Below are 25,749 nucleotides of genomic sequence, written 5' to 3'. Positions count from 1 at the left end.
GCCAGTTTTAGTATATTTTAAAGTGAATTACTAACTCTCTAACACAACAAGATGTTGATATAATCGCAATTGTTTGCTTACAATATAGTATTTTCTAACTTCAAACAGAATGGCATCAACCAACTGTAGAATTAGGGACCATTTTTAATTGCCGGCGCAGGGCCAGCTGGGGAAGGGTCGCTCTATTTTGCATCCAGTAATGTTTGGCTATTGTTCATTCAGCAGCTTCCATTCCTTGTAAGAGAACAATCCTGCCACAGACTCTGCAACTTTTGTAACTGGAACACCCAAGGAACCATGGCTACAACAAGGTGTATCAATCTGTATACAGAAACCTAAAGCCATGCAATAATGTTGATTGTTCAGAACAATAACATGGTAAGCAGTTGATTATCGTTGTTCTAAGTTATTGTAAATCAGTTCTTAACAACTGCCCTTTCTTTGGATTAGTTAATTGTGTTTTTAGACAAGCACCATATGTTAAGCAACAGTTCAAATAAACGCCATTTTCAGAGCAGTGAACTGTTGTTTAAAAGTGGTTGTTTGAAGTCTCTTTGTATTTGCAGACCAGGAGAAAGAATCTCAAAATACTCTTTACCACTCAAAAGAAATCTGTGTATTCTTGGTAATAAAGTAGGGAAATCCTTAATAATAGAGTACTTAAAGGAAATTGGCAGGAGATACACAAAGAGCAAAACACCTGATTTATAAAATTAGGCAAAAGGTCGGTAATTCTTATTTTGAACTGTAACCTTTAATTCTATAGATTGAAATGCTTGTTGGAATCTTCTGCTTTGGCAGTAACTTTCTTTCTATAGCATGGCCTTCTTGCAAAGGTCTGAGTATAACAGTCAAGATAAGAATTCTTTATAAAAGATGAATACCCAGGTGATGTATATTGACAATGATGTGCAATGAAGTGACAAGATGGGAGCAGAATAAAAGAGCTTTGGATTTGAAGTGATTTTTTCGTAAGTTATTTATTCCTTTTTTTCATTGTAAATATATTTATTTTATTGTGAAGCTAACAACATCTGGATTGTAACATGTACAGAATGTATGGTAGGAATGTATTCTCTTGTAGGAATGTAAATCTGTATGGAAAGGGGATGGAAGCCTGATTCAGAGAAAATGCATTGGGTTCTATTCAGGATATGCACGGTTCACATTAATTTCCCCCTCCACACACACTCTTTTCCAACATGGGTCTGGTTGTTTGAAATATGCAAAAAGTATGGATGAGGGAGACTTTAATACTCAAAATTAGTCCTAAAAATCAGACTTGTCATGCGTCAGTTCCTTTAAAGGGGCCTGCTCTTGCGCCCTTTAAAGTCAGATGGAGTCTTGAGTAGAAGCAGCAGCAAGGTCAGCATACCACCGCTGTTCCTTTAGGGGTTGATCTTGTAAATGCACGAGGAAGGGCAGGTCTACGCTACCGCTTAAGTCAATCTAACTTGTGTCGTTCAGGGGTGTGAAAAAGCCTCCCCCCCGGGCAACGCAAGTTTCGCTCTGTCCGGACCAGCACTATATCGGTGGGAGACACACTCCCACTGACGTAGCTTTGGCGTCTCACCGAGGTGGAGTAATTCTCATTGGGAGAGCGCTCTCCCAACAGCAAAGCACGTCTTCACCAGACGCGCTACAGCGGCGCAGCTGCATTGGTGCAGCTGCGCTGATACAGCACTGCAGTGTAGACTTGCCTTAAATCTTTACTCATGCAGGCAGTCCCCGTGAAGTCTGTGGGGCTATATGAGTAAGAGTTTGCAGGGTGGTGCCCTTACTCCAGAAAGTGCAACAGAACTGACACTGCATTTGTGCAAACTGGTAAGATGCAGACAAAAAGTGGTAAATGTACTTTCCAAGTGCACCATGTCTTTTTGCATGGGTTTTGATTTTACTGTTGCTTATTGGGCCTGATCAGGCAGTCCTTGCTCATACGTAATTCACGTAGTTCTCAGTGGGAATTTTGCCAGCAATACAGGATTGGGCCCCAATAACAGTCCCTGCTCAGAGTCCTAGTGGACTGTACATATCTGTATGCAAAGCAAGGAGAGATTCCTTTTAAAAGAAACTTCGAGGAGCAGTAAAGTATTACAAATTAAAGACATCTGTCTATTCATGTTCCTCGCAGTGAGCTACAAAATAAGATGATCGAGACGCCACCTGAAATGCCCAGTGTGAGAATAAACTCTTAGCTTGTGCTGCAGCCATTGTAGTTTTCTCCCTGCTGTATGTTAATCGCCTTCAGTGTTGTGATTCCAAAGTTTACAGGTTCTTCAAAAACTAAATGAGCAAATTGTAATGGTTCCTGCCTGAGAAATGGGTTCATTCACTCCGAAGAGGCGTGAACATTGATTTAATTTTGAACAGATTTCGGCATCCTGCTCTTGTGAAAGTTGCTTTCAGTGCTTACGTTAATGAGTCTGAATGTTTCTCAGAAATTAGTTCATTTTAAGCTTCCCCTCCCCCCTCTTTCAGGAAATAGGCCTAATGCAAATTCTGAAATCCTTTTTTAAAAAAACAAAAACTTTTTAGAGGGTTAACAATGTAATCCATGCTAGAATCTGTAAAGGCAGAGATTCTGGAAAAGGTGTATATATATATAGTGTGACATGTTCAGTGCATGGTGGTTGAACAGGGCTTGTTATTGTCAAAAAGAAGGCTGTATTTTTTTTTCCCCCACAGACCTTAGCGCTGTGCCTTTTCTATGCAATATTACAGACATATACATTTGAACCCAGATTACTGTATTCACATGTAGGTATGGGCTGTAATCAAAACAATTGGACAAATGTACATGGAAATGAGCAGTCTTACTTTTGTAGTTTTATATTATACAATAAACAATTAAAAGATACAAAACTCTTGTCCCTTATTTTTATTTTCATGACCAAAACATTGTGTTAAAAGGGAATCCAGACAGGGCTTGGGAGACTTATTGCCCGAGGAAGGGGGTTTGCATCCCCAGACTTCTCCATCCCCATTAGATTAGGGGTGGCCTCACGTAGGGTTGAATGGGACCGGTTGTGCGAGCGAGACACGCGCATTCTATCCCCTAGCTCCTCTGTGGAGATTCCCCCGGAAAGGTAAATACAGCTTTGACTTGCATTGCCTGTGGAGCCCCCTCCATGGTAGGAGTTTCCTTGTAAGGGAGCTTCTCAGAGCAACCATGGCCAGTGGCAGTTGGAGCTATGTTGGACGACGGGCGTGAGGGAATGGGACTGCCCAGGCACAGGGCCTCCACAGGGATAGATCTTGACTCCCATTAGTCGCCTTTGCAGGGGGTGGTGGCTCATTCCACAGGGGAGCAGACCCTGCACCTCAACAACAATAAGAGGACACCGCCTAGGGAGATTCTGCCCTTGGAGCACCCTCCATATGGTTTGGCTGTGGGCAGGGTGGGCCAGCCCTGAGTTTAGTGTGGGAGCAGTGTGGTCCTGGCTTTATGTCCTGCAGCATTAATCACCAAGTGTTAGATGTAGAATCAGTAGCTGCATTTGACTGGTGGGGCTGCGTCAGTTTACAGAGAGGAGGGAACAATCCTGCTCTCACTGGCACTGGGACGAGCCCGGAGTAACCCTGGGGCCTTCTGTGGAGTTTCTCTGGATTTCAGCTGGTGCAGCTGAGAACAGAATCTGTCCCATTTCAAGGGACGGAAGGCACTTTAAGTTACGACATTAAAAGCCAGCTGGAACCATTTGCTATATAATCCACTGCTGGATTTCAGATGTCACCCTCTCATCCCTCTAGGTCAGCATTTCTCAAATGTGGCCCCCAGGGACTTTTCTTGCAGCAGTGTTTTTTTTTTTTTTTTGCGGGGGCGAGGGACAGAGAACGGCCTCTCCCCCTCCCTGTTGCTCCTAGAAGTTGGTGTTGCTTGCTGGGGCTGCCAGCAGGGGTTGAGCCCTGCACCCTCCTGGAGAACAGGCAGCAGGTGAGTTCTCCACTTTCCCGGGGGGGGTAGGACCCAGGTTTTGGGCTTCAGCTGTGGGGTGGCAGGGGGGAAGGCTCTATCCGCGGGGCTTCAGGCTCTAGCCCTCAGCTCTGGCTGCACAGCGGCAGGCCTCAGGTTCCAGCCACATGGCTTTGGGTGCCATCCCTGGGCCCTGTCCCTCTGCCGCAGGGCTTTGGGCTGTGGCTTTGGGGTTTCAGGCTCCAGCCCCCACTGCCTCCCCCACTCTCCTATCCCCCCCCCCATCCAGGGCTTAATTTGTCCCCAAGCATACTGGGCTGAGTAAGTCTGGTGTGAAAAGTGATACTTGTATGTTTGTTAATATCACTTTTCACACCAGACTTACTAGCTGGCAATAAAGGAATTACAATGATGTCTAGGTGCATATTTATTTGTTTTTCCTAAAGCTAATCAAGTGTTTTAGGAAAAAATTGGAGAGCGGCCACCAGCAAGCGTTGGTGGCCGCACTCTGAGGCCACTAAAAATTTTGTCCTGAAAACCCCAGCTCTAGGTGAGTGGTATTTACTTCCCAGGATAGCAGGAGTGGGGAGGGCAAGGGCTTGTCTTTGCTCGAGCAGTGTTAAGCAATGAGTCTTATTGAGCAGAATCTACATCAGGATTGGGTTTTGCTGTGGTCAGGTACATAGGGGTTGAATCATATCACCCTGGTTACGTTTGGCCTTGCGTATTCACGGGGGGGGGGGGGGTGGTCTCTTACCAATTCAGTCAGGGCCATAGGTTCAGACACTGGCGATTCAGCTTGAGTTGGGGATTCAAAACTGCAGGAAAGCAGTGAGTTTTCCTGTCTTAACATGCCACAGACACCATCTCGACTACAGAGAACTGGCTCATGTGACCGGAATCACAGCCAGCAATGGCAGGGTACTGCATTTAGAACGCTTGTGGCAGCGCTGCAGACCAGCTGCTCCAAAGGTCTGCTGCTCGGCAATCCTAACAAGTGGCTGCAGGGATACAGGGCACAAGAAATGCTGAGGCCAGTGAGATGAGTGGGAGGCTTATGGACAGGCTGGTGGTGATGTAGTGGGGGAATTTGCTTTCCTATTTCTCTTAATTCCAGGAGCCATTTAAATAAGGGGGAAATGTAACTGTGCAATGATAAAGCAAACAATCCCCCCAAACTCTTCGATACCTGACCAGACGTGTAGTGCGTGCGCTCACTCTCCCTAGCACACCCATCTGCACTGTATGCTCACTCTTGCACTTAAGGAATCTAATATTCCTAATCAAATATTAGGAATCATTAGCCTAATTACCCAACTGGAGACTATTAGTAAAGGGGTGGGATTTGGTTTTTTTTTTTTTAAGTAATACCAGTTCTTCTTCGAGTGATTGTTCATGTCCATTCCAAGCAGGTGTGTGCGCGCCGCGTGCACGCCAGCCGGAAGATTTTCCCCCTAGCAGCGTCCGTAGGGTCAGCCTTGGCGCCCCCTGGAGTGGCACCTCCATGGCACCCTATATAGGGGCCGGCCTACCCTCCACCCCCTCAGTTCCTTCTTACCGCCGGTGATGGCTAGCTGGAACTTGGCTTGCTCTTGCAGCAAGCTTAGCAGTGTCCCATTTAAGTGTATATAGTTGTTTCTCTCTTAGTTTAGAATTAGCATTAGTTGTAGATAGTTGATAGTTGTTGGGGAGTTTTCTGCTGGGGCATGCCCGGGTCCCCAGGGTTTAAACTCGGCAAGGACTGCGGGAAGTTTATGCCGAAGAGTGACCCGCACTCTTCTTGCTTAAGGTGCCTTGGGGAGAGCCACCAAAGAGACCGGTGCAGTATCTGCAGGGGATTCCGTCCCAGGACTCTTAAGGACAGAGAGCAGAGACTCAAAGTGTTCCTGATGGAGGCGGCCTTATGGCCACACTCGGACCCCGAGCCGGCCGACCCGGCGCCCAACGCCTCTTCCTCGGTGCGCAGCGCCCCAGCACTGCTAACAAGACAGGAGGCCCAGTCTCAAACCTCTAAGTCCCGGCACCGGAGAGAATCGGGACATAGAAAATCGGCCTCCATAAGGCACTGATCACCATCTCCAGTGCCCGCTAAAAAGAAGAGACCGGTGAGGGGCTGATCACCCCACCAGGAACTTAAAAGGCCGGCGGCGTCCATGAGAGCAGGGGGACAAGCTGTGCCACAAACACACCCTCCCATAGCTCTGTTGACTCCCGCCCCGGAGAGGGTGCGGTCGAGTCCAGACCGGTCGAGATCTCCGGACCTCAGCGAGGATGTGCATCTCCCATCGACGCCGGAGGCGTTTGAGGCGGCCTCTGACTTATTAAACCTCCCGGTGCCGGCCTCTCCGCACCGGTGGAAAGAGCCGCCGACCATGGTCCGACCCCGGATACAATCAAGGGGCAAGCCAGCCATGATGTCGCCTCAGTCCCCGCCTCGCGCCACCCCAGCGGCACCGGCATAGAGGGAGTGTTCCCCGACCCCGCGGCACCGCTCCCCGGCGACAGTGGGTACTGCTTCCCTTGGTCCTCCTATTCAGAGACCTCCGACTCGGAGGCGGAGTCCTACCGCTCCAGTAGATCGAGGAGCAGGAGGTCGGCTTCGCAGGTGAACCAACAACCTTGCCCGCCGCAGTGGCAGCAGCAGTGGCAACCGCCCTCCCAGTGGCCGTTCTGGACTCCCTGGGCTTACCATCAGACCATGGGACAGGCGCATGGCCCACGCTCCAGGTCCGCATCGGTCTCCTCGACAGGAGTGTACCACAACAAAGCCCGGCACCCCCTAGTCATACACCGGCACCGGCGGGGACCATGGTTCCGACACCGCAGGCACCGCCCAGCACGCCTCGTTGTTCGGTGTTGACCCCGGTACCGGCCGCGGTGCTGCATCCTGCAACTGCACCGGCCACGCAACCGCAGTACCGTGTGCCGCAGGCCCCTGCAGAGACTGAGGGTACAGAGGAAGGCCCTTTGCAGGTGATCTCCTCCTCTTCTTCTCCGGATGAGGCGGTGGCGGGAACTTCAGCAGCACCGGCCCTAGAGGACAACCGGGTGCTTCAGCAGCTGCTTAAGCATGCAGCTCAGAGCCTAGAGATCCAAGCAGAGGAGATTGAGGTGGATGTGGATCCGGTAGTGGACATCCTGGCCCCCTCGGGCCCATCTAGGGTAGCCCTACCATTGATCAAAACGATAGCTGATACCTCCCGCACCTTGTGGCAGACGCCAGCTTCATTGGCCCCTACGGCCAAAAAGACAGGCGCTATTTTGTGCCCTCCAAGGGCCATGAGCACCTGTATGCCCACCCTCCCCCGGACTCTCTGGTCGTGGATGCGGCCAACCAAAGGGAGCGTCAAGTGTTCCAAGGGTCTACACCGAAGAACAGGGAGGCCAAAAAGTTGGACCTGTTTGGCAGAAAGGTGTACTTAACAGGGGGACTGCAATTACGTATAGCCAACCAACAGGCTATAGTGAGCTGGTATGGACACAATACATGCTCAGCATTATCTAAGTTCGCTGAACTCCTTCCCCAGGAATCGCGAACAGAGGTTTCTGCTCTAGTAGAGGAGGGCAAGTTAATCTCCCAGGCATCCCTCCAGGCAGCCCTAGATGCGGTGAATGCCGCCTCCCGCACACTGGCGACCGGGCTGGTTATGTGGCGGGGAGCCTGGCTTCAGGTCTCAGGCCTTCCACATGAGGTCCAACAGACCATCCAGGACCTCCCCTTCGAAGGGCCCATGCTCTTCTCCAAAAAGACGGACAAGAGGCTACATAGCCTAAAGGACTCGAGGGCTACCCTTCGCTCACTGGGCTTGCACACCCCACCCACCCAACGTAGGCAATTCAGGCCGCAACTGGCCCCACGACCTTACCAGCCCCAGAACCGCACGGACTCCTTGCGCAGGCAAAGCAGAAATGGCAGAAGGAGACAACAACAGCCCTCCGGCCAGCCATCCGGCCAGCCATGGCCCCCACCAGGGCCTAGACCCCACATTTGAAGGTACGGTCGGGGACGACCTACTGGTCGTGACTCTGGATCCTACCAACCCTACTTTTTTGTCACATCTGTCCCCCTTCTACCATGCCTGGTCCCGAATCACATCGGACGGTTGGGTGCTACGCACGGTAGAGAGTATGCTATCCAGTTCTCCTCCCTCCCCGTCCCTCTTCAGGGACCCCTCTCATGAGCAACTTCTAATTCAGGAAGTGCAGTCCCTCCTCCTAACAGGGGCAGTGGAGGAAGTTCCTCAGGAGCTCAGGGGCAGGGGCTTCTACTCCCAGTATTTCCTAATACCGAAGGCAAACGGGGGCCTCAGACCCATTCTGGACTTGCGGCGTCTGAACAAGTTTGTAAAGAAGCTCAAGTTCCGCATGGTCTCCCTGTCCTCTATCATTCCCTCCATGGATCCAAGGGACTGGTACGCCGCCCTCAACTTGAAGGACGCGTATTTTCATATTGCAATAATCCCCCAACACAGGCGTTACCTCAGATTCGTTGTGGGCAACGCCCATCTTCAGTTCACAGTTCTGCCTTTCGGCCTGTCAGCAGCCCCGAGGGTCTTCACAAAGTGCATGGCAGTCGTGGCAGCCTTCCTGCGCAAGCACGGGATTCAGGTGTTCCCCTACCTGGACGATTGGCTCATCAAGGGCCGCACCAAGGCACAGGTGGAGGCTCAGGTGGTTTTCATCAGACGGACCTTCCTCGAGCTCGGCCTCCTGCTGAACAAGGCCAAGTCCACCCTGTCTCCCACCCAGAGGATAGAATTTATAGGGGCAGTTCTGGACTCAACGCACGCCAGAGCGTACCTACCGGAGTCCAGGTTCCAGTCCATGTCCGAAATCATTCTCAGTCTTCAACGTTTCCCGACCACTACAGCGAGAAATTGCCTCAAGTTGATGGGTCATATGGCTGCGTGCACCTATGTGGTGAGCCACGCCAGGCTCAGGCTGCACCCTCTCCAGTCCTGATTAGCGACTGTGTACCGGCCAGCCAGGGATGCGCTGGACTCTGTGGTGACGCTCCCCCGAATGGTGCTGGATTCCCTCCAGTGGTGGCTCGACCCGCGGGAGGTCTGCGCAGGAGTACCCTTCGCCAGCCCCCAGCCCTCCCTATCCTTGGTAACAGACGCATCGGATCTGGGGTGGGGGGCGCATCTGGGGAACCTCAGGACCCAAGGCCTTAGGTCACCAGAGGACCTCTCCTTGCACATCAACGTCAGAGAGCTACGGGTGGTGCATCTAGCCTGCCTGACCTTCAAATCTCACCTGGCGGGCAGGTGCGTTGCAGTCCTCACGGACAATACCTTGGCAATGTTCTATATCAACAAACATGGGGGTGCACGCTCCTCTCCCCTGTGCCGGGAAGCCCTCGCGCTATGGGACTTTTGCGTACAGAATGCAATTCACCTGACGGCATCCTACCTCCCTGGGGAGCAGAATGGACTGGCGGACTCTCATTCCATGGTCACGAGTGGTCCCTTCGCCGAGATGTAGTATGCTCAATTTTCTGTCTCTGGGGCTATCCCCAGATAGACCTGTTTGCCTCGAGAGACAACAGGAAGTGTCGACGTTTCTGCTCCCTCATGGGATGCAGTCCAGGGTCTCTAACGGATGCCTTCCTCCTCACGTGGGAAGGCAGTCTGCTTTACGCCTTCCCCCCGATCCCCATGGTTCACAGGGTACTCCTCAAGATCCGCAGGGATCACGCTCGTGTCATCCTGGTAGCGCCGGCATGGCCGCGCCAACACTGGCACACGTCGCTCCTGCACATGTCCGCACGGGCGCCCCTCACGCTGCCCCTGCTCCCAGACCTGATCACACAGGATCGGGGTCACCTCCACCACCCGAACCTGGAGTCGCTCCACCTCACAGCCTGGATGCTCCATGGCTAAACTCCGTGGAGATGCAATGTTCTCAGCAGGTCAGACAAGTCCTCCTTGGGAGCAGAAAACCCTCCACCAGGGCCACATACATGGCCAAGTGGAAACGCGTCTCCATCTGGGCTGAACAGCAAGGTCAAGCTCTATTGCTCACCCCAATCCCTCTCATCCTGGACTACCTGCTTCATTTGAGACAGCTAGGACTTTCCCTCTCTTCGGTTCGGGTCCACTTGGCGGCCATCTCAGCGTTCCACCCAGAGGCGGAAGGTGGTTCAGTCTTTGCGAACCCATTGGTTGGTCATTTCCTCAAGGGCCTGGACAGACTGTTCCCGCATACTTGACAACCAGCCCCAGCTTGGGACCTCAATTTGGTCCTTTCTGCCCTCACAGGGCCCCCCCTTCGAGCCCCTGGCTATGTGCTCTCTTATATCTCTCAGATAAAGTCGCATTCCTAGTGGCTATCACCTCGGCCAGGAGGGTGTCGGAACTCAGAGCGCTGACATCCGAGCCTCCATACGCTGTCTTCCACAAAGACAAAGTTCCAACTCAGGCCACACCCAGCGTTCCTTCCGAAGGTGGTCTCTCAATTCCACATGGGTCAAGACATTTTTCTCCCTGCGTTCTATCCTAAGCCACACTCCTCCGGCACGGAGCGTAGGCTGCATTCCCTGGACGTTCTCAGGGCCCTGGCATTCCATAATGAAAGAACCAAACCGTTCAGGAAATCAACCCAGCTCTTTGTTGCAGTGGCCGACAGGATGAAGGGGATTCCTGTCTCGTCACAGCGGATCTCCTCATGGATCACGGCCTGCATCCGAGAATGTTACGGTCGGACTAAGGTGCCTGCCCCGCCGATCACAGCCCACTCCACAAGGGCACAGGCCTCCTCTGCGGCGTTCCTGGCTCAGGTCCCGACACAGGAAATATGCAGAGCTGCCACATGGTCCTCAATCCACACATTTATGTCGCACTATGCCATCACGCACCAGGCCAGAGACATTGCAGCCTTCGGCCGTGCAGTGCTCCAATCCGCAGTGAACTCCGACCCCACCACCTAAGATCAGGCTTGTGAGTCACCTGCTAGGAATGGACATGAACAATCACTCGAAGAAGAAAAAACGGTTACTTACCTTTTTGTAACTGTTGTTCTTCGAGATGTGTTGTTCATGTCCATTCCAATACCCACCCTCCTGCCCCTCTGTCGGAGTGCCAGCAAGAAGGAACTGAGGGGGTGGAGGGTCGGCGGGCCCCTATATAGGGTGCCATGGAGGCGCCACTCCAGGGGGCACCAAGGCCAACCCTATGGACGCTGCTAGGGGGAAAATCTTCTGGCTGGCGTGCACGCGGCGCGCGCACATCTGCTTGGAATGGACATGAACAACACATCTCGAAGAACAACAGTTACAAAAAGGTAAGTAACCGTTTTTTGGGTTGACATTTAATTTTTAAAACATCTTGGCCATTTATTCACATGGATCCTTACGTTTGCAGAACAGGCTATAGATTCAGTCTAAATCTCAAGCTGTTGGTAGAATGCAGTTTCTAGCCTGCCTAGATTGGTGGTGGGGGTGGGGTTTGTCCCTTTTTTAAAAGCTGCTCTGCTTATCGTTCCAATTCAATAAGATAAGGGCTTTTCCCTACATTGGCAGGGTGATCTGTGTCTCCCTTTAATGGCTGGTCCATATAGGAGAAGGGTCTACTATAACTGCTAGATAACAGAGTTACTCTTTTAGCTCAAACAATAGATGCTTGTGCTGTTAGTGCTATAGGGCCCAAGTGAGGGAAATGAGGGGTGCTGTGATTCTGACCTCACTCCGTGTTTAATTAGGTGCAGCACCATTAAGGGCCATGCGATGACATCAGTGTAGATGGGATCAGACTCAGACCCATGGTATTTGAGTTGGACTCCTAGATCACTCTGGAAGGAGGGGGCAGTCATGCAGGTGTATTGCTGTCACTCTACTGAGGAGTTGTAAGAGTTTAAATGTACCACCCCCTTCCCCCAAAGCAAGAGAGCAACTACAATCTAAATGCACCTTTTCCCTTCCCAAAGTCCATGTCTCCCTTGCTCATGCAGCCATCTGCTGCCAGCCATCAAGGCAATGCGTCAGGCTATCACTTTATGTTGAAGGAGTATCTGGTGTCCTCCCTCTTCATACCAGGGACGCCATTTCTTCTCACCTGGTCCCCTAACCTTCCAGCAGGAGCATAGTACAGGCATCATAGCAACTCCCTAGGCCTGGGGCAACAGGACAGAATTACCACTGGAGCCTGCCGGTGCTTCTGATCAGTCACTGAATCCAGCCAGTTTTTGTGAAGCTGAAACTCCAGAGTTGGTGTGGAGAAGGGGCAGTGGGTGGGGTAGCTCCAATGTTAATGTAAGACTGAAGGGTAAAGGGGTGGGCTCATCTGAAGGAGTGGGAGGAGCGCTAGGGGTTCCAAGTTCAGGAGGGAGGTGCTGCTGGGGGTGAGGTGGGGAGTAGATAACGGGGGGGGGGGGGCAAAGGGGCCATGGCCCTCCCATTTTTGAAAGTGGACGGACCTGGCCCGTCCACTTTTTGGCATGGGCCCAGCCTCCTGCCCTTCCTCTTCCCCCCGAGGTCCCACTCCCCAGCCAGGTCAGAATCTGGAGCCCGGTTCAGGTAAGAGTGGTCCGGAAGCCCGAGCAGCTCTGGGGGCTGCAGACCCTCCACCTGCCCGGAGGGCTGGGGGCTGCTCTCAAGTCCCGTTACCCGGGCAGGTAGAGGAGCCCAGGCTCCCCAGCCTGGCTCTAGCGTCTGGCTTGGCTGGGAGGTGGGGCCTTGGGGGGGGGGAAGAGGAGGGGCAGGGGTGGGGCCATGGTGGGGGCAGGGCCTTGTGCCCTCCCCCTCTTTTAGAAAGAATCCATCGTCCCTGGTAGATTGTGCACACACCCAAACTAAAACAGTTACTTTTTTTTTTTTTTTTGCCAATTCTTCACCCTCCGTTCTCCTTGTGCTGGGAGCCAGCCAGAAGCAAGCAGGAACCAGCAGAGTAAAGAGGGATCGGGGAGACAACGCCCTCCCCTAGAAAATGTTCAAAGAGCAGATGCCACTGCCTGTCTGTTCAAAACCTGCACCACAAAATTCTGTGTCTGGGAGCCTGCACTGGACTAGTGTGTGCACCAGGGCCACAAGCCTTCCTCCCCCCCGCCAAAAAAACACACCCCCTTATTACAGCAGCACCAGCAAAACCGTTTCCCGCATCCTCACGTCAGCGCACTGGGCACCAGTGCCGAGCTCACTACATCAAAGGTGTGATGCTGGCATGTGTTTGTCAACCTGGCCCAGCTACCGTGGGCTAAAGGGCCCGGGGAACATTTTCAAAGTGCCCAAGTCACTTAGGAGCTTTCGGCTTTGGTGACACAAGAAAGTCTGCACCACTTTGGCGCTACAATTAGTTATACCAGTACAACGCTGCCACATGGGGCTGCAGTTCTGTTGGTATAAAGCAGTGTCGCTTTAGGCCCGCTTCCTTAATGGGATTAAGCCAGCCCAGTTTAAGGCACTGTTATAACTAGAGCCACACGATGGGGCTTATCGCAGTGTAACTATATCATGTTACCAGATTTACCCGTTACTTTGGGGTATGCTCATTTATTCGGGTTACTCTTCTGGGGAAGGGGGTTCTGTAATTCTATCAATGTACTGCTTGTGTCACTTGTGTTTTCATATGAAGCTCTACTTCTCCCTTCTGCAAGTCCCCTCCCAGTGGAGCTATCCTGCAGGACCTAGGTTCCCTAGTGCTGGGTTCCTCCAGCCCCAGAACCGGATGAACACCCACACACACACACACACACATTAACAGAGCAAGTCTGAGCGGCCCGGGTCAATCAGCAATGTCAAGCTGACCCCTTATATGTCTCTGGACTCACTGGGCTGGACGAAGCAGCACTTTCAAGCTGTTACCCTTATGCGTCCCAGATTCAGCACGTCCCTATCCCCACTCCCCCAACACAATTGTACTGGCAGTAACCTACTTGATGAGCAAACCCCACAGTATTTTGGGCGCTGCAGGGATCTTTAGCTTAGGTAAAAGAAGCGTTGCTGTAGAGTGAATGGGGGAAGCTAAAAACACAAAAGAGTAAAGTTCAGCAAGAGAGAGAGAAGCAACCAAGTTAACCATAAAAGTTATTTATTGAATAATAGTGATAACTACACAAGGAGGGCTAAACCAACATAACATATATTATTAAAGGTTAGGAGTACTTGTGGCACCTTAGAGACTAACAAATAAATTTGTTAGTCTCTAAGGTGCCACAAGTACTCCTGTTCTTTTTGCGGATACAGACTAACACGGCTGCTACTCTGAAACCTGTCATTATTAAAGGTTAATACCTAAGGTAGAAAGGAAAACAGAGAGAGAGAAAGAGGGGGGATCTCACCCACTCCATGAGGCTTGAACTGGTCGGGGTTCCCAGGTGATGGTGGTCGCTCAGGGTCCTGAGGGGAGGAGACAGGCAGAGTCCCCAGCACGATCAGTCAGGAGAATATGGAGTCCCAGTGGAACTGATGCATAGTTTGGATCTAAGCATCAGAACCCTGACTAGAGGGTGAGTATGGATTTTTGTAGAGAAAATACAATGGTTCAAGGGAGAACACTAGATTTGTTTATAGGTAAGCTGATGACTCAAGGGTTTTCTTTAGGCGAGACAATAGGAGCTGATCACTCTTGGCTATGGGTGGTGTTTTCTTCCAGGGAGCTCACAATGCAACTAGTCTGCCTCAGTATTTTGGATATCAATTAAGGATTCATTAACAACAGGGAGTCTGGTGGCACCTTAAAGATTAACAGATTTGTTTGGGCACAAGCTTTCGTGGGTAAAAATCTCACTTCTGCATCTGAAGAAGTGAGGTTTTTATCCACGAAAGCTTATGCCCAAATAAGTCTTTAAGGTGCCACCAGACTCCTTGTTGTTTTTGTAGATACAGACTAACACAGCTACCCCCTGATACTTGACACCATGCAAAGGATTCATTACTAGAATTGGTCTGATAATTGCTGAGCTGGGTGTGTGCAGGCGTAGGTTCATTAGCATCTGGAGCAGAGTTTCCCATGATGCAGTGCTTCCCTGCTTTTTCTGGTCCCAGAGTTCAGTGCGGTTCTCTGCTCTCCATTCTGTATGCTAATGGAGATGTCTTAATCTTGTCAGGAGGGGTCTAGGTGTGTCTCCCAATGCCCTTCACTGCTCTCTGCAAGTCTTTTCTCTGATGGGTTTTGGTTTAAGCAGAGGCTGGTGGGGAGGGGAGGGGGTCTTTCATGAGTCAGAAAGGCTGGATACTGCACCCTGGTTCCCCAAGAACACAGAGCTGACTGGTATCAATCAGTAAACAACATCCCCTCTAACTGAAATAGTTACACTGGTACCAAAACTGTGTGTGGACCAGGCCTCGGGACTGTTGCCATTCAGTGGCACTTGGGGCACTACGGGTACATCTACACTGAAAAAACCCCAAGGCTTATAGCCTTGGTCCACTGCTTCGGTCTTGTGGGGCTCATGCTATGGGGCTAAAAATAGCAATGTAGCCATGCCCGCTTCGGCTGGTGCCCGGGCTCTGCGCCTCCTCCCCCATTCCCCTCACTGGGTTTCAGCGCCTGGGCTCCAGCCCGAGTGGCAAACACCTACACGGCTACTTTTAGCCTCATAGGGTGAGCCCGAATCAGTTGACCTGGGCTCTGCGGGTCTGGCTACACTGCAGGTACAAACCCCTGGCTGGCCCAGGCCTGCTGCCTCAGGCTATTTAATTGCTGTGTAGACGTCAGGGCTTGGGCTGGCACCCGGGCTTTAGGACCCTGCGAGGGTCCCAGCACTCATGGAACCTCGACACTGCAACTAAACAGCCCCCTAAGCTGGAGTCAGCCGGCACAGGCCAGCTACGCGCAGTGCAGCCAAACCCAGAGCAGAGACACGCGGCCTTGCTTTTATTTCCTCCACTGGAGCTATACCCAAAGTCATGTAGACACGACACGCTCTCTGCACACGCCTGTCAGGACAAAGCCTTTCGCACACGTTAACCCTGGAGTTAAAGACCAGCCTGGAGCCTGGGTTCACCCCACCAGGAAGGGTATGTGTGGTGGAGGGAGGTCGCCTCTTCCCTGTAATCTCTCCCGTTTGCCTGCTGGAGCAGAGGGAAGTGTGTCCCTCAGTATTTATATCCGGGAACTAGTCCACCATCTTTCCTACCTCGGCTTCCTTTTACCTTCACCACTCCTCCGCCAATGAATTCCTAGCCCTTTTGGTTGCCCTGGCAGCCTACCAACCAGGATTTCCCCACCCAAGCAGTCAACTAGTTACATGGAGTGTTGCCAACTTAGTTGTTTTCCATCCCTCCCACCCCTGTAAAGGCGAACACCCCCTGTAATTTCAGTTCCCAGTAGAAGTACTGCTGCCAGCTGTGACTGGCTTGGGAGGGATGGACACTGGGCACGGAGCGTGGCTGCAGTTAGGCACTTGCTGAGGGCTGGCCTGCGGAGCCAGTTAGCTTCATTTCAATTTTCTGATGTTTAATGAGATTTAATTTGTTGTTTTATTCCCCTCTCTCTCTTCTAGTGGGGCCACTTCTAGACTCCAGCCAGGAGTTAACTCTGCCCTGAGTTGATTAGAGCCTTCCCCAGCCTGAGAGGGCGTCCCCTGGTGCGACTGCAGGAGGGACCAGTTAATGCCATACTCACACGCCAGGCCAGTCAGGGACAATCAGTGCGGGGAAGAGGTTAGTTGCAATACTTGGCTCCTCTGCTATTCCTTACTCGCTGCCCCAGGCGAGGCCCCGCTGTGTCCCCACCTTCCTTGCATCCTTGGCCAGGGACGCAGAAGGAGAAGGGGCTTCCCATGCTGGATGGCAGACGGGCTCTGGTTATGTCCCTCAGAGATCTCTACCCCCTTAGGAAAGCAGGCCACGTGCACTGCCTGGGGACACCCAGGAGTGGGGTCATACAGTCAAGACTGAGTCAGGGAGAACAAGTTATTCAGCGTTGGTGCAGAGCCTCCTGAGGCCTGGGAGGCTTACGTCAGTGACAGCATCCTGGCTGGAGAAAGCAATGGCTTTGTCCTGACATGTATGTGCAGTGAATGGCTCGTGGGGCCTGTCCCCACACTTGCTGCCATCCCTACTGACTGAGTCCAGCCACTCGCTCTGACGCTGCCTCCCAGCATTCAAAAATCATGCCTCAGGCACTCCCGAAATCATCCGACCGGCTTAACAATCAGCAGATGTTAAAGATAATAAATGGAGGGGGAGGTTACTGAATCCTTAGGGTCCCCTTTTCTCCTCAACCACGAAGGGCTAGTGACCAACTTTACTTATTTAACCGAAAGCTGAGAGTCTCATGAAATAAGCCGACTCCAAGCGCTGGGGCTTTAAGAAAGACACCAAATGTTGTGATGCTTTTTAACAGTGGCCGGAGTTGGTGACACTGCTGCAGGGTCTGCAGTCCATTGTAGGGCGTAGGTGCCCGCCTCTTTTCTAGGCGTGAAAGGTGGCTATTGCTTTGGTAGGCTGCTGCAGTAAGATTTTGGGGCAGGGTAATTTCATACCTGTTGAGCTTGTTTCTCCTCCGCCTCCCACTCAGGGGAGGAAAGAACAGTTCTAGGCAGCTCGGGGTAAGTTTAGTTCCAGTGCTTGGAAACCCTCCAGCAGAGCTGATGCAGCCAGCAAGGTCTTTTTTGGCCGAATCTCGTTCTTCTCCTGTCTCTACCTGCTGGCGGGGGAAATAAATCCACTTGTCTGGGCGGGTGTACGAGGATATGGAGAAAACGGAATCATTGGGCAAATGCTGCCTTTTCTTCAGCTGGACTCTCGTCCGCTTGTGTTGTATTTTCTGCATTAACCTGCCTGAGCCCAAATGTCTATGGTGCAATGTTTAGCCCCACAGTCTGGGCCCCACAAGCCCGAGTCAATTTATCTGGGTGCTGAGACTCGGTGCCATGGGGTTTTTTTTCTTGCAGTGTAGATGTACCCGATGTAGTTTGCATCTCTCTCGCACACATCCCACCCATCCACAACCTACTCGGTTTAGCAGGGAACCCTGCTGAAGTTCATGTATGTGAAGGCTAATGTTCTGGAAAACTTCAGGGAGCTGCTGTCCTACAAGTAACCTAGCTTATTTTTCATTATAGGCCCAAATCCTCAGGCCTGGAGCCAGACATTCCTGATGGACGTTGTAGGGGGGAGGGAGGGAGTCCCCATCCAGATCTGAACTCGGCAGCTTGGGCCCATTTCCAGTTATTTTAACTGAAGAACTAGGAGAACATTCACCCTCGGTTTGTCTGCTTGTGAGTGCGAGGGAACGTAGTCCACCACTATACACTTTTAAGGCCAGGTTTTAAGGCATCACCTCTACCAGGGTATGTACAAAACTGAATGTGAACCTACACCTTAAAGCAGCGGTTCTCAACCGGAGGTAAGTCATTTCAGGAGAGCCGCAGGGCCTGCGGCTGAAGCCTGGAGCCCCGATGCCCCCTGGGGGGGCTGAAGCCGGGAGCTGTGGGGCTGAAGCCCCGACTCTCACTGCAGGACTAAAGCCCCAAGCCCATGGGTGGAGTTGGGGGGCATAGGGGCATTGCAATCCAAACTACACTGCCTTAGCCAGAAGGGGCAGTCCCAGGGGAAGTTTCCCCGCCCCAACCCCTCCTTCTCTCCCCCAGTCCCTGGCTAGGTCAGAGGCCGGAAGCTAGAGCTGGGCAGGGGGGTGGGGAGCTGCTATTGCTCTGGCTGGGGCCATGGAGTGGGCAGTGGCAACGTTCCCTGTCTCCTCCTCCTGCTGGTGCCTGGGGTTGCAGCTGCTCCCAGCTCCCTTTGACTGCTCACGCACTGGTAAGAACCGCCCAGGTAGGGGGATCCCGCTCTGGGGCTCACAGAGCTCTCAGGGAGTTCAGCAACTGCAGGTGGGGGCCCTGCCTGCACACAGCCCCTAGCTACCCCCTGCCTGCACCCCCAGCTACCCCGTGCCTGCACAGAGCCCCAGCTACCCCTCTCCCTGCACCCTGAGCTACCCCCTGCCTGCACCCTGAGTGGTTTTCAAACTTTTTGAGCCACCCTCCTGCTTTGAGCTATAATTTTTGGTTGCACCCCTCCCCACAACCCAGCCAGGCTAGGTGACCTGCTGAGGAGAGTCAGGGTGTGGAGGTGGTGCCTCCCCATGTCCTGCTGTGTGGAGCTGGCCTGAGCCCCTCTGGGCCCTGCCCCCCAAAACAGAAGTCAAACCATGCCTATGCCTGCCGGGTGGCCGGAGCCCAGAGCTCTAAATCCCCAGCCCTGGAGTCTTTAGCCCCATGGGTCCTGGCTTCAGCCCCCACAGGGAGGGGTGCCGCTGCTTGAGTCTTCAGTTGCAGCCCCCCTGAAACAGAAATAAGAAGGTGGAAAACCCTGCCTTGTAGTGTCTATAGACATAGCTTTAAGGCACTTCAAGGGTTAAAAACAGAGTAGCTCTTTGCTCCTAATTCTGCCCTCTTGCCCCCCAGAGACTCCCCAAAGTCAGTGCCATTACGCTGGATGAAAGTGAGGGCAGAATTTGCCCTGTACCCCTCAGTACGGGGCACTATGGAGATGGACCCGGCAGCATGGCCTGAGCCATTTAAAGATGAGCTTGTCAGAGCACTGGGGCATAATCCTGCCCGGGCAGCAGAGAGACTACATGGCCTACTCCTGGAATTTTCACTGTCCACCTGTTCTGCAAAGGATTCCCATCCCGCATGGCCAGTATCACTGCGGTCCGGGGACCTGGGCAGGACAGGTGCACGTCCAGGACTGTAGGTCCTTCCTACATCCAATGTCTATGGGCTGTGTTTGGCACTCAGATACATGCATGCAACTCCACCGACTGCACCTGCGCAGCTGGGGGCGGGAGGATCATTTCCCCTTAGTCTGTGAGCTAGACAAATTGAAGGAATGCAAGGCAAAAATGGGATGGGGGAACAGGGAGATGAAGGGGAAAGGGAGATCACTGCTCGAAGCCAAACTGACATGAGGAGGGGCAGCTAAATCCAGTCCATCTATGAGCCTAGTGCGTGTCTATCTGCCAAGTCAGGCGCGTGCCTCACAGGGTTCTAAGGAGAGCTGGGGGATTGCCTCAGAATGACCCCCCAGGAATATCTGCTACTATGCAACACCTGAATTCAATGTGGTTCTGCCCGCACCCCTTTTGCTTTCCACTAACCCCCTAATGATCGAGCTGATTGGTAGGAACATTCACAGAAACAACGAATTGTCAGCAAATGTTAGTGACTATTCCGGGAAAGCTGCGTTGATCTCGCCAATATGACTCTTTGCACCAGGAACCTGATCCTAAGAGTTACGTTCAACCCTTCAAAGGCCAGAAACAATCCTCGGGGTAGAAGGGGCTGCAAGGGTCATCTAGTCTAACCCCCTGCCAAGATGCAGGATTTGTTGTGCCTAAACCACCCAGCCTTCTTTTGAAAGCCTCCAGTGAAGAAGTCTCCACAACCTCCCGAGGCGTCTGTTCCATTGTCCTGCTGTTCTTACAGTTAGGAAGTTTTTCCTGAGATTTAATCTAAATCTGTGGTGCTGTAGTTTGAACCCATGGCCTCTTGTTCTGCCCTCTGTGGCAAGAGAGAACAACTTTTCCCCATCTTTTTTATGGCAGCCTTTCAAGTATCTGAAGACCGCTATCATATCTCCCACCCCCCCATCCTTAATCTTCTCTTTTCCAAACTAAACATACCCAGTTCCTTCAGCCTTTGCTCATATGACTTGCATTCCATCCCTCTGGTCATCTTTGTCGCTTGCCTCTGGATCCTTTCCAGTTTCTCTACATTCTTTCTATACATTGGTGACCAAAATTGGACACAGGACTCCAGCTGAGGCCTAACCAGCACCGAGCAGAGCGGTACTATCGCCTCCCGTGACTTGTGTGCTATGCCTCTGTTAATGCAACCTCACATTGCATTTGTCTTTTTTGCAACAGCACCCCATGACTGACTTATGTTGAGGCTGTGATCCACCACAACCCCCAGATCCTGCGCAGCAGTGCTGTGGCCAAGCCATTTCTCCCCCTCCCCCCGCCCCCAGTCTGTATTTGTGCATTTGGTTTTTCTTCACTAAGTGTAGCACTTTACATTTGTCTTTGATGCATTTCATATTGCTGGCTATAGCCCAGTTCTCCAATGCCATGGGACTGCTCCAAAGTAACCAGCAGCCCTCAGACTATGGATACTGAATAGCCCCACGTTAACAGCTCGTGGACACTGAAGAGACCAAGAATTATTTGCAGAAATTAACATGATTATTCAAATGACTATTTGACTGAGTGGATGGTGCCTGGGCTTGTGGGTGCTACTGGGACGTAAACAATACCTAATGACAACTAACACCTTTATGAATATTGCAAACAGCTGCTGGACAGAGCAATAGGGGAAATCTGTCTAGTGAACCATTTGCTATGAATTATTCAACCAGCTCCAATGGTACACCCCAGGGGCAGGCACACAGGGCCTCGCTACTTCCCAGAAGGGTTAAGTGACCACTGGGGTGGGGGGGGGGGGAGGGCAGGGGCTGTGCTTAGCATTTGGAAGTGGGACCAAGGCTGGGCTCTAGGATGCAGCAAGCCCCACCTGGCTCACCTGCCAAAACTCCTATTCCCCCCTCTTCCCCCCTGCTGCCTCCCAGCCACCCCCTCAGGGCAGGAATTGGTGTCAGGGGACCAGCCGGAAAAGAACCAGGATGGAACCCAGAGCCGCTCCATGCAGGACGGCGGCAGCATGGGGCCAATGGCCCCCTGGAGGGTGGGGTGGAACTAATTGATGCGTGCAGGGAAGAGAGAGGGGAGGGAACAGGAGCTGTGGAGGTGAGACTCCTTTGGGTTGGGGTGATGAAATAGGCGCAGAAAGGCAGAAGACAGGGTTACCACAGCACAGACTTAGGGCTGAGCCTGGGAGATGCTGAGTGCTCTGCTCTCAATTGCTGGAAGTAGAGGATGCCTAGCAGGGCTGGCTTTAGGAAATGCGGGGCCCGATTCGAACAGTTTCGACGGGGCCCCGACAGGGATGACTAAAAAAAAACACGTGGGACTTGTACTCACTGGGCCGTGCTCCTAGTCTTTGGTGGCAGGTCCTTCACTCGCTCCAGGTCTTCGGCAGCACTGAAGGACCCCCCGCCAAAGTGCTGCCAAAGACCCAGAGCGAGTGAAGGACCCGCCGCCAAAATGCTGCCAAAGACCCGGAGCGCCACCGGGTGAGTAAAAATTAAAAGGGTGCCTCTCGCCAGGGAAGGGATTCTCTGCCACTGGGCGCGGGGCCCTCTTAGGCGCGGGGCCCGATTCGGGGGAATTGGTGGAATTGGCCTAAAGCCAGCCTTGATGCCTAGCCCCAGGCAATAGGTACTGAGTCACTCCCAGGATCAGGGCGATGGAAAAGGTGCTGAAAATCACCAGCCCGCAGTGTAGTTAATCTTTAATCATCCCCAGGCTAGGCTGCAATACAAATGGGGTCAGAAGGGAGTAACCTTTCCATTGGGCTGCTGCATACACACAGCGCAGGCTTGAGTCCTACCCCTAGTTGTGTGACTCAAGCCCCTGCTCCTGAGGTAAATGATTGAAGTGCACACGGGCTTGTAGCACTCCCGCTGTGGCTGCGGCTTGCCTTGCCCCACCCATTAACTTCACAAATCCCAGCATGGAGCAGATGCACTTTGACTGGGTAGCAGCATAGCGCAGCCCCCACTCCGCGCACCCTAACATCTGCGCTGAGACAAACCCCGTCATTAAGTCTGTGCTCTAGCTGAGTGTTTCAGGGTAGAGTTCCACTCTGCCTGGCTGGTCATTTTCTGACGGGAGGGGGAACAAGCCTGGTGAAGTCATAGTCTCAAACTTGCTGGGCTGCTTTCAGCACTGAGTCTCTTTCTCTGGGTCGCATCGACAAGATTTCAACCCCCAGGAACCTGGCTCTTTGCTAGGTTTACTCTCACCCATGTACAACTTGCTGCCTGTACCAGGCAAGCAAAACACAACCAGGAAAGACCGTGAACAGTTTTGGTCAATTTTGTCTTCTCAGTTAACACCAGATTTACCCCAGGGTAACTATCAGCTGTAAGTGAAAAGAGAATTTGGCCCTTTGGTTTCAGAAATGCCCTCACATTGTTACAACCATTTCTATGCCAGAGACACGTGGGCTGTTGACAAATGAGTCAAACAACATATTATAATGAACATGCTTTTTAAACGTGCTTTAGCAGCCAGTGTAGGCAGGGACAAGTCATGCTGTAAAATGTGGTAGTTGGACGTGGTTAACTTTGTGGGTGAGGACTGTCAACTAATAACCATGGAAAGCTAACACCTCGCCATGCCCAGCTAACAGGTGTTTAAGCCCAACTAGCCTTGTCCACACTAAGGGGACGAATCAAGTTTAACATCATGTCAGTTAACACATTTTCTAACATGACGCCATTCCCGCCTGTGGACAAAGCCCAAGGCTTACCATGTACCCCCTCGCCATAATGCAGAAGTTGGATATCACCCAGCAAAATAGTTGGCACATCACTCCAGAAGAGGATGCCTGAAATGCATCTTCTACAGGAATGTATGTTGCCTCTGTGTTAACATAGGGGACAAACAACAGGCACCTATTGATATCATGAACTCTCTCACAGAACCCCGAGAGGCACCACATTAACAATGTACCACCATATAACTATGGCGGCAGGAGCAGCTGCAACATCTGCGTGGTCACTGGGCTGCTCTGAAGTTTGTATGTGAATATAGTGCTGGGTTTTTATACAGAGATAGACATATGTATATAATAAAATCACTTAAGCAGAGGCACCGGCTAAGCCTGATGAAATACAGGCTTTTCTAGCACGATTGCCTTGGTCACTGCAAGAGTGTCTTGAACACACACACAGAGAAAACAAGCTGAAAACCACTAAGCTCTTCTTGGCTTGGCAGGAGAATCTTATTAAGCCTCTGAATTGTGTAGCCACAGATTTGGGACCTTGTAAAAATGAAATTAGCCTTACTTCTTATTAGCAAGGCGAGAAAGGAACCAGGCGATTAAGATACAGTAACTTCTATTGTGAGTCAATTTTTCAGTAGGTTTCAGTTTTTTTCAAGTAACCCAACAATTAGTGAGGAGTCTTACTACTCTCATAAGGAGAATATTGTTTTTAATCTCCAGGATGCAGTTTTCTGAATTTCCGTGGACTCACTGCCATACCGCAGTGGGATTTCATCTCCGAGTCTGCTTTTAAATGATTGCTCAGCTGTCATTTACTTCACACTGCATAGCTGCAGTGCTGTATTTACCTATGGACCAGGTAGGTCAAGGCCCAGAACAGTTGTAAACAAGAAGAGACATACAGGGGGCAAAAGACCGAGAGAGAGAAGAGAGACACAGGCACTTCCAGAAAGTTTTTCCCCTGTAGTTTTGATTTGACTCCATCATTTGTTTCAGTACAGACAGCTTGATGGTTCTCTGATCGGTTGGAGCAACATACTGGGTTTTTACGTCCTGCTGCTAGATGGACTGGGCCAGAGGGCAATTTAGTCTTGGCTCAGGGCAACAGCAAGGATCTAGCACTGTGGTTGCTCCATATCTCAGTCCAAGATATATTTGCTCCACAAACCAGAGGCAGAAGAGGGAGTCAATGTATTTTTCAAAATGCTGTCTCTTTAATTTGATGGCACCACTACATTGAAAAGTGCATGCAACATAGCGAGACCTAGGGTTGCCAAGTGTCTGGTTTTGGACCGGAATACCCGGTTGAAAAGGGACCTTGGCGGCTCTGGTCAGTACCCCTGAGCGAGCCGTTAAAAGTCAGGTCGGCGGTGCAGCGGGGCTAAGGCAGGCTCCTTGCCTGCCTTGGTTCTGCATGGCTCTGGGAAGCAGCATCATGTCTCCCCTCTGGCTCCTAGGCATAGGGGCAAGCAGGAGGCTCCACACGCTGCCCCCGCCCCAAGCGCCTGCTCCGCAGCTCCCATTGGCCGGGAACCACAGCCAATGGGAGCTGTGGAGCCTGCAGATGGGGCAGTGCGCAGAGACGCCTGGCCGCACCTCTGCATAGGAGCCAGAGGGGGGACATGACGCTGCTTCCAGGAGCTGCCTGAGGTAAGCGCTGTCCGGAGCCTGCACCCCTAACCCCCTCCCACACCCCAACCCCCTGAGCCAGTTGGGTGAAAATGAGCAAGTGAGTGATGGTGAGGAAAGGGAGTGAGCGGGAGATGGGCCTTAGAGGAGGGGTGGGGCAGGGGGCAGAGCAAGGGTGATCGGTTTTGTGTGAGTAGAAAGTTGGCAACCCAAGCAGGACTGCACAATCCAGGGCCTCCAGAGACCTTGCTAAGGTCCTCCAGGAAAATGGGAAGGCGGCAAGGACCAGATATTTAAAATGTTAAAAACCCACACCCCTCCCACCCTCAGTCTTTTAAAACAGGGACCAACCAGCTTTCTACTGCACAAGAAAGGGAAGCGACAATTTATAGGGGGAGGAGAAGTTACTTTACAGTTCACAGTCAAATGACTTTTCAAAGATGGATTTATTTATTTATTGACTCTGCAGTCAAGGAGCATTCGTTCCATGTCCCTGAGCTGGCAGGTTGAGGGGGATGGCTCATGGCTCCCACAGATCGCAAGACTGCCCTTAGGGAGGGTAAAACAATCAGCTACTGAATAACAGCATGTGTGCCGACCGCTTTCTTAGGCTGGTACCCCATACAGACAATAGCACAGACCAGATGCAGAGGGAACCATATCAAATCTTCAGCCTGAGGCAGGTAATGTTTGAGTGGAAATAAAGTAGGAAGATGGAAGAAACAGGCTAGGGATTTCCTAAATCTCAATACACTGCTATGAAAGCTGAGTCTTTGGAGGCAACCTCTGAAGCGACGTGCAATGGCCCCGGGGGATTTCCAGCCATTCACTTAACAACAAAGGATAGATTCATTTGAACACCACTAACGAATATTTATTTTACATGTATATAGCACCTTTAATCCCAAAGC

General features: G+C 51.8%; 1 protein-coding gene across 6 annotated transcripts in view; it reads left to right on the top strand.

The window, feature by feature from the left end:
* SERTAD2 (SERTA domain containing 2) overlaps positions 1-2,847 on the top strand; it is a 102,244-nt gene extending 99,397 nt beyond the window's left edge. For 4 of the 6 annotated variants that reach the window (XM_026653169.2, XM_024195468.3, XM_024195469.3 and 1 more), the window contains one exon: positions 223-2,847. In XM_026653169.2, the coding sequence (XP_026508954.1) occupies positions 223-339 (117 nt within the window). In that variant the 3' untranslated portion in view covers positions 340-2,847. The remainder of the gene's footprint in view (positions 1-222) is intronic. The other 2 variants (XM_024195473.3, XM_024195474.3) reach the window with 2 other exon arrangements.
* Positions 2,848-25,749: the final 22,902 nt, after the last annotated feature.

Source organism: Terrapene carolina, unplaced genomic scaffold, assembly GCF_002925995.2.
Source record: "Terrapene carolina triunguis isolate 2854851 unplaced genomic scaffold, T_m_triunguis-2.0 Scaffold132, whole genome shotgun sequence".
NCBI classification, from domain to species: Eukaryota; Metazoa; Chordata; order Testudines; family Emydidae; genus Terrapene; species Terrapene triunguis.
This window is presented reverse-complemented; position numbering and strand designations above follow the sequence as displayed.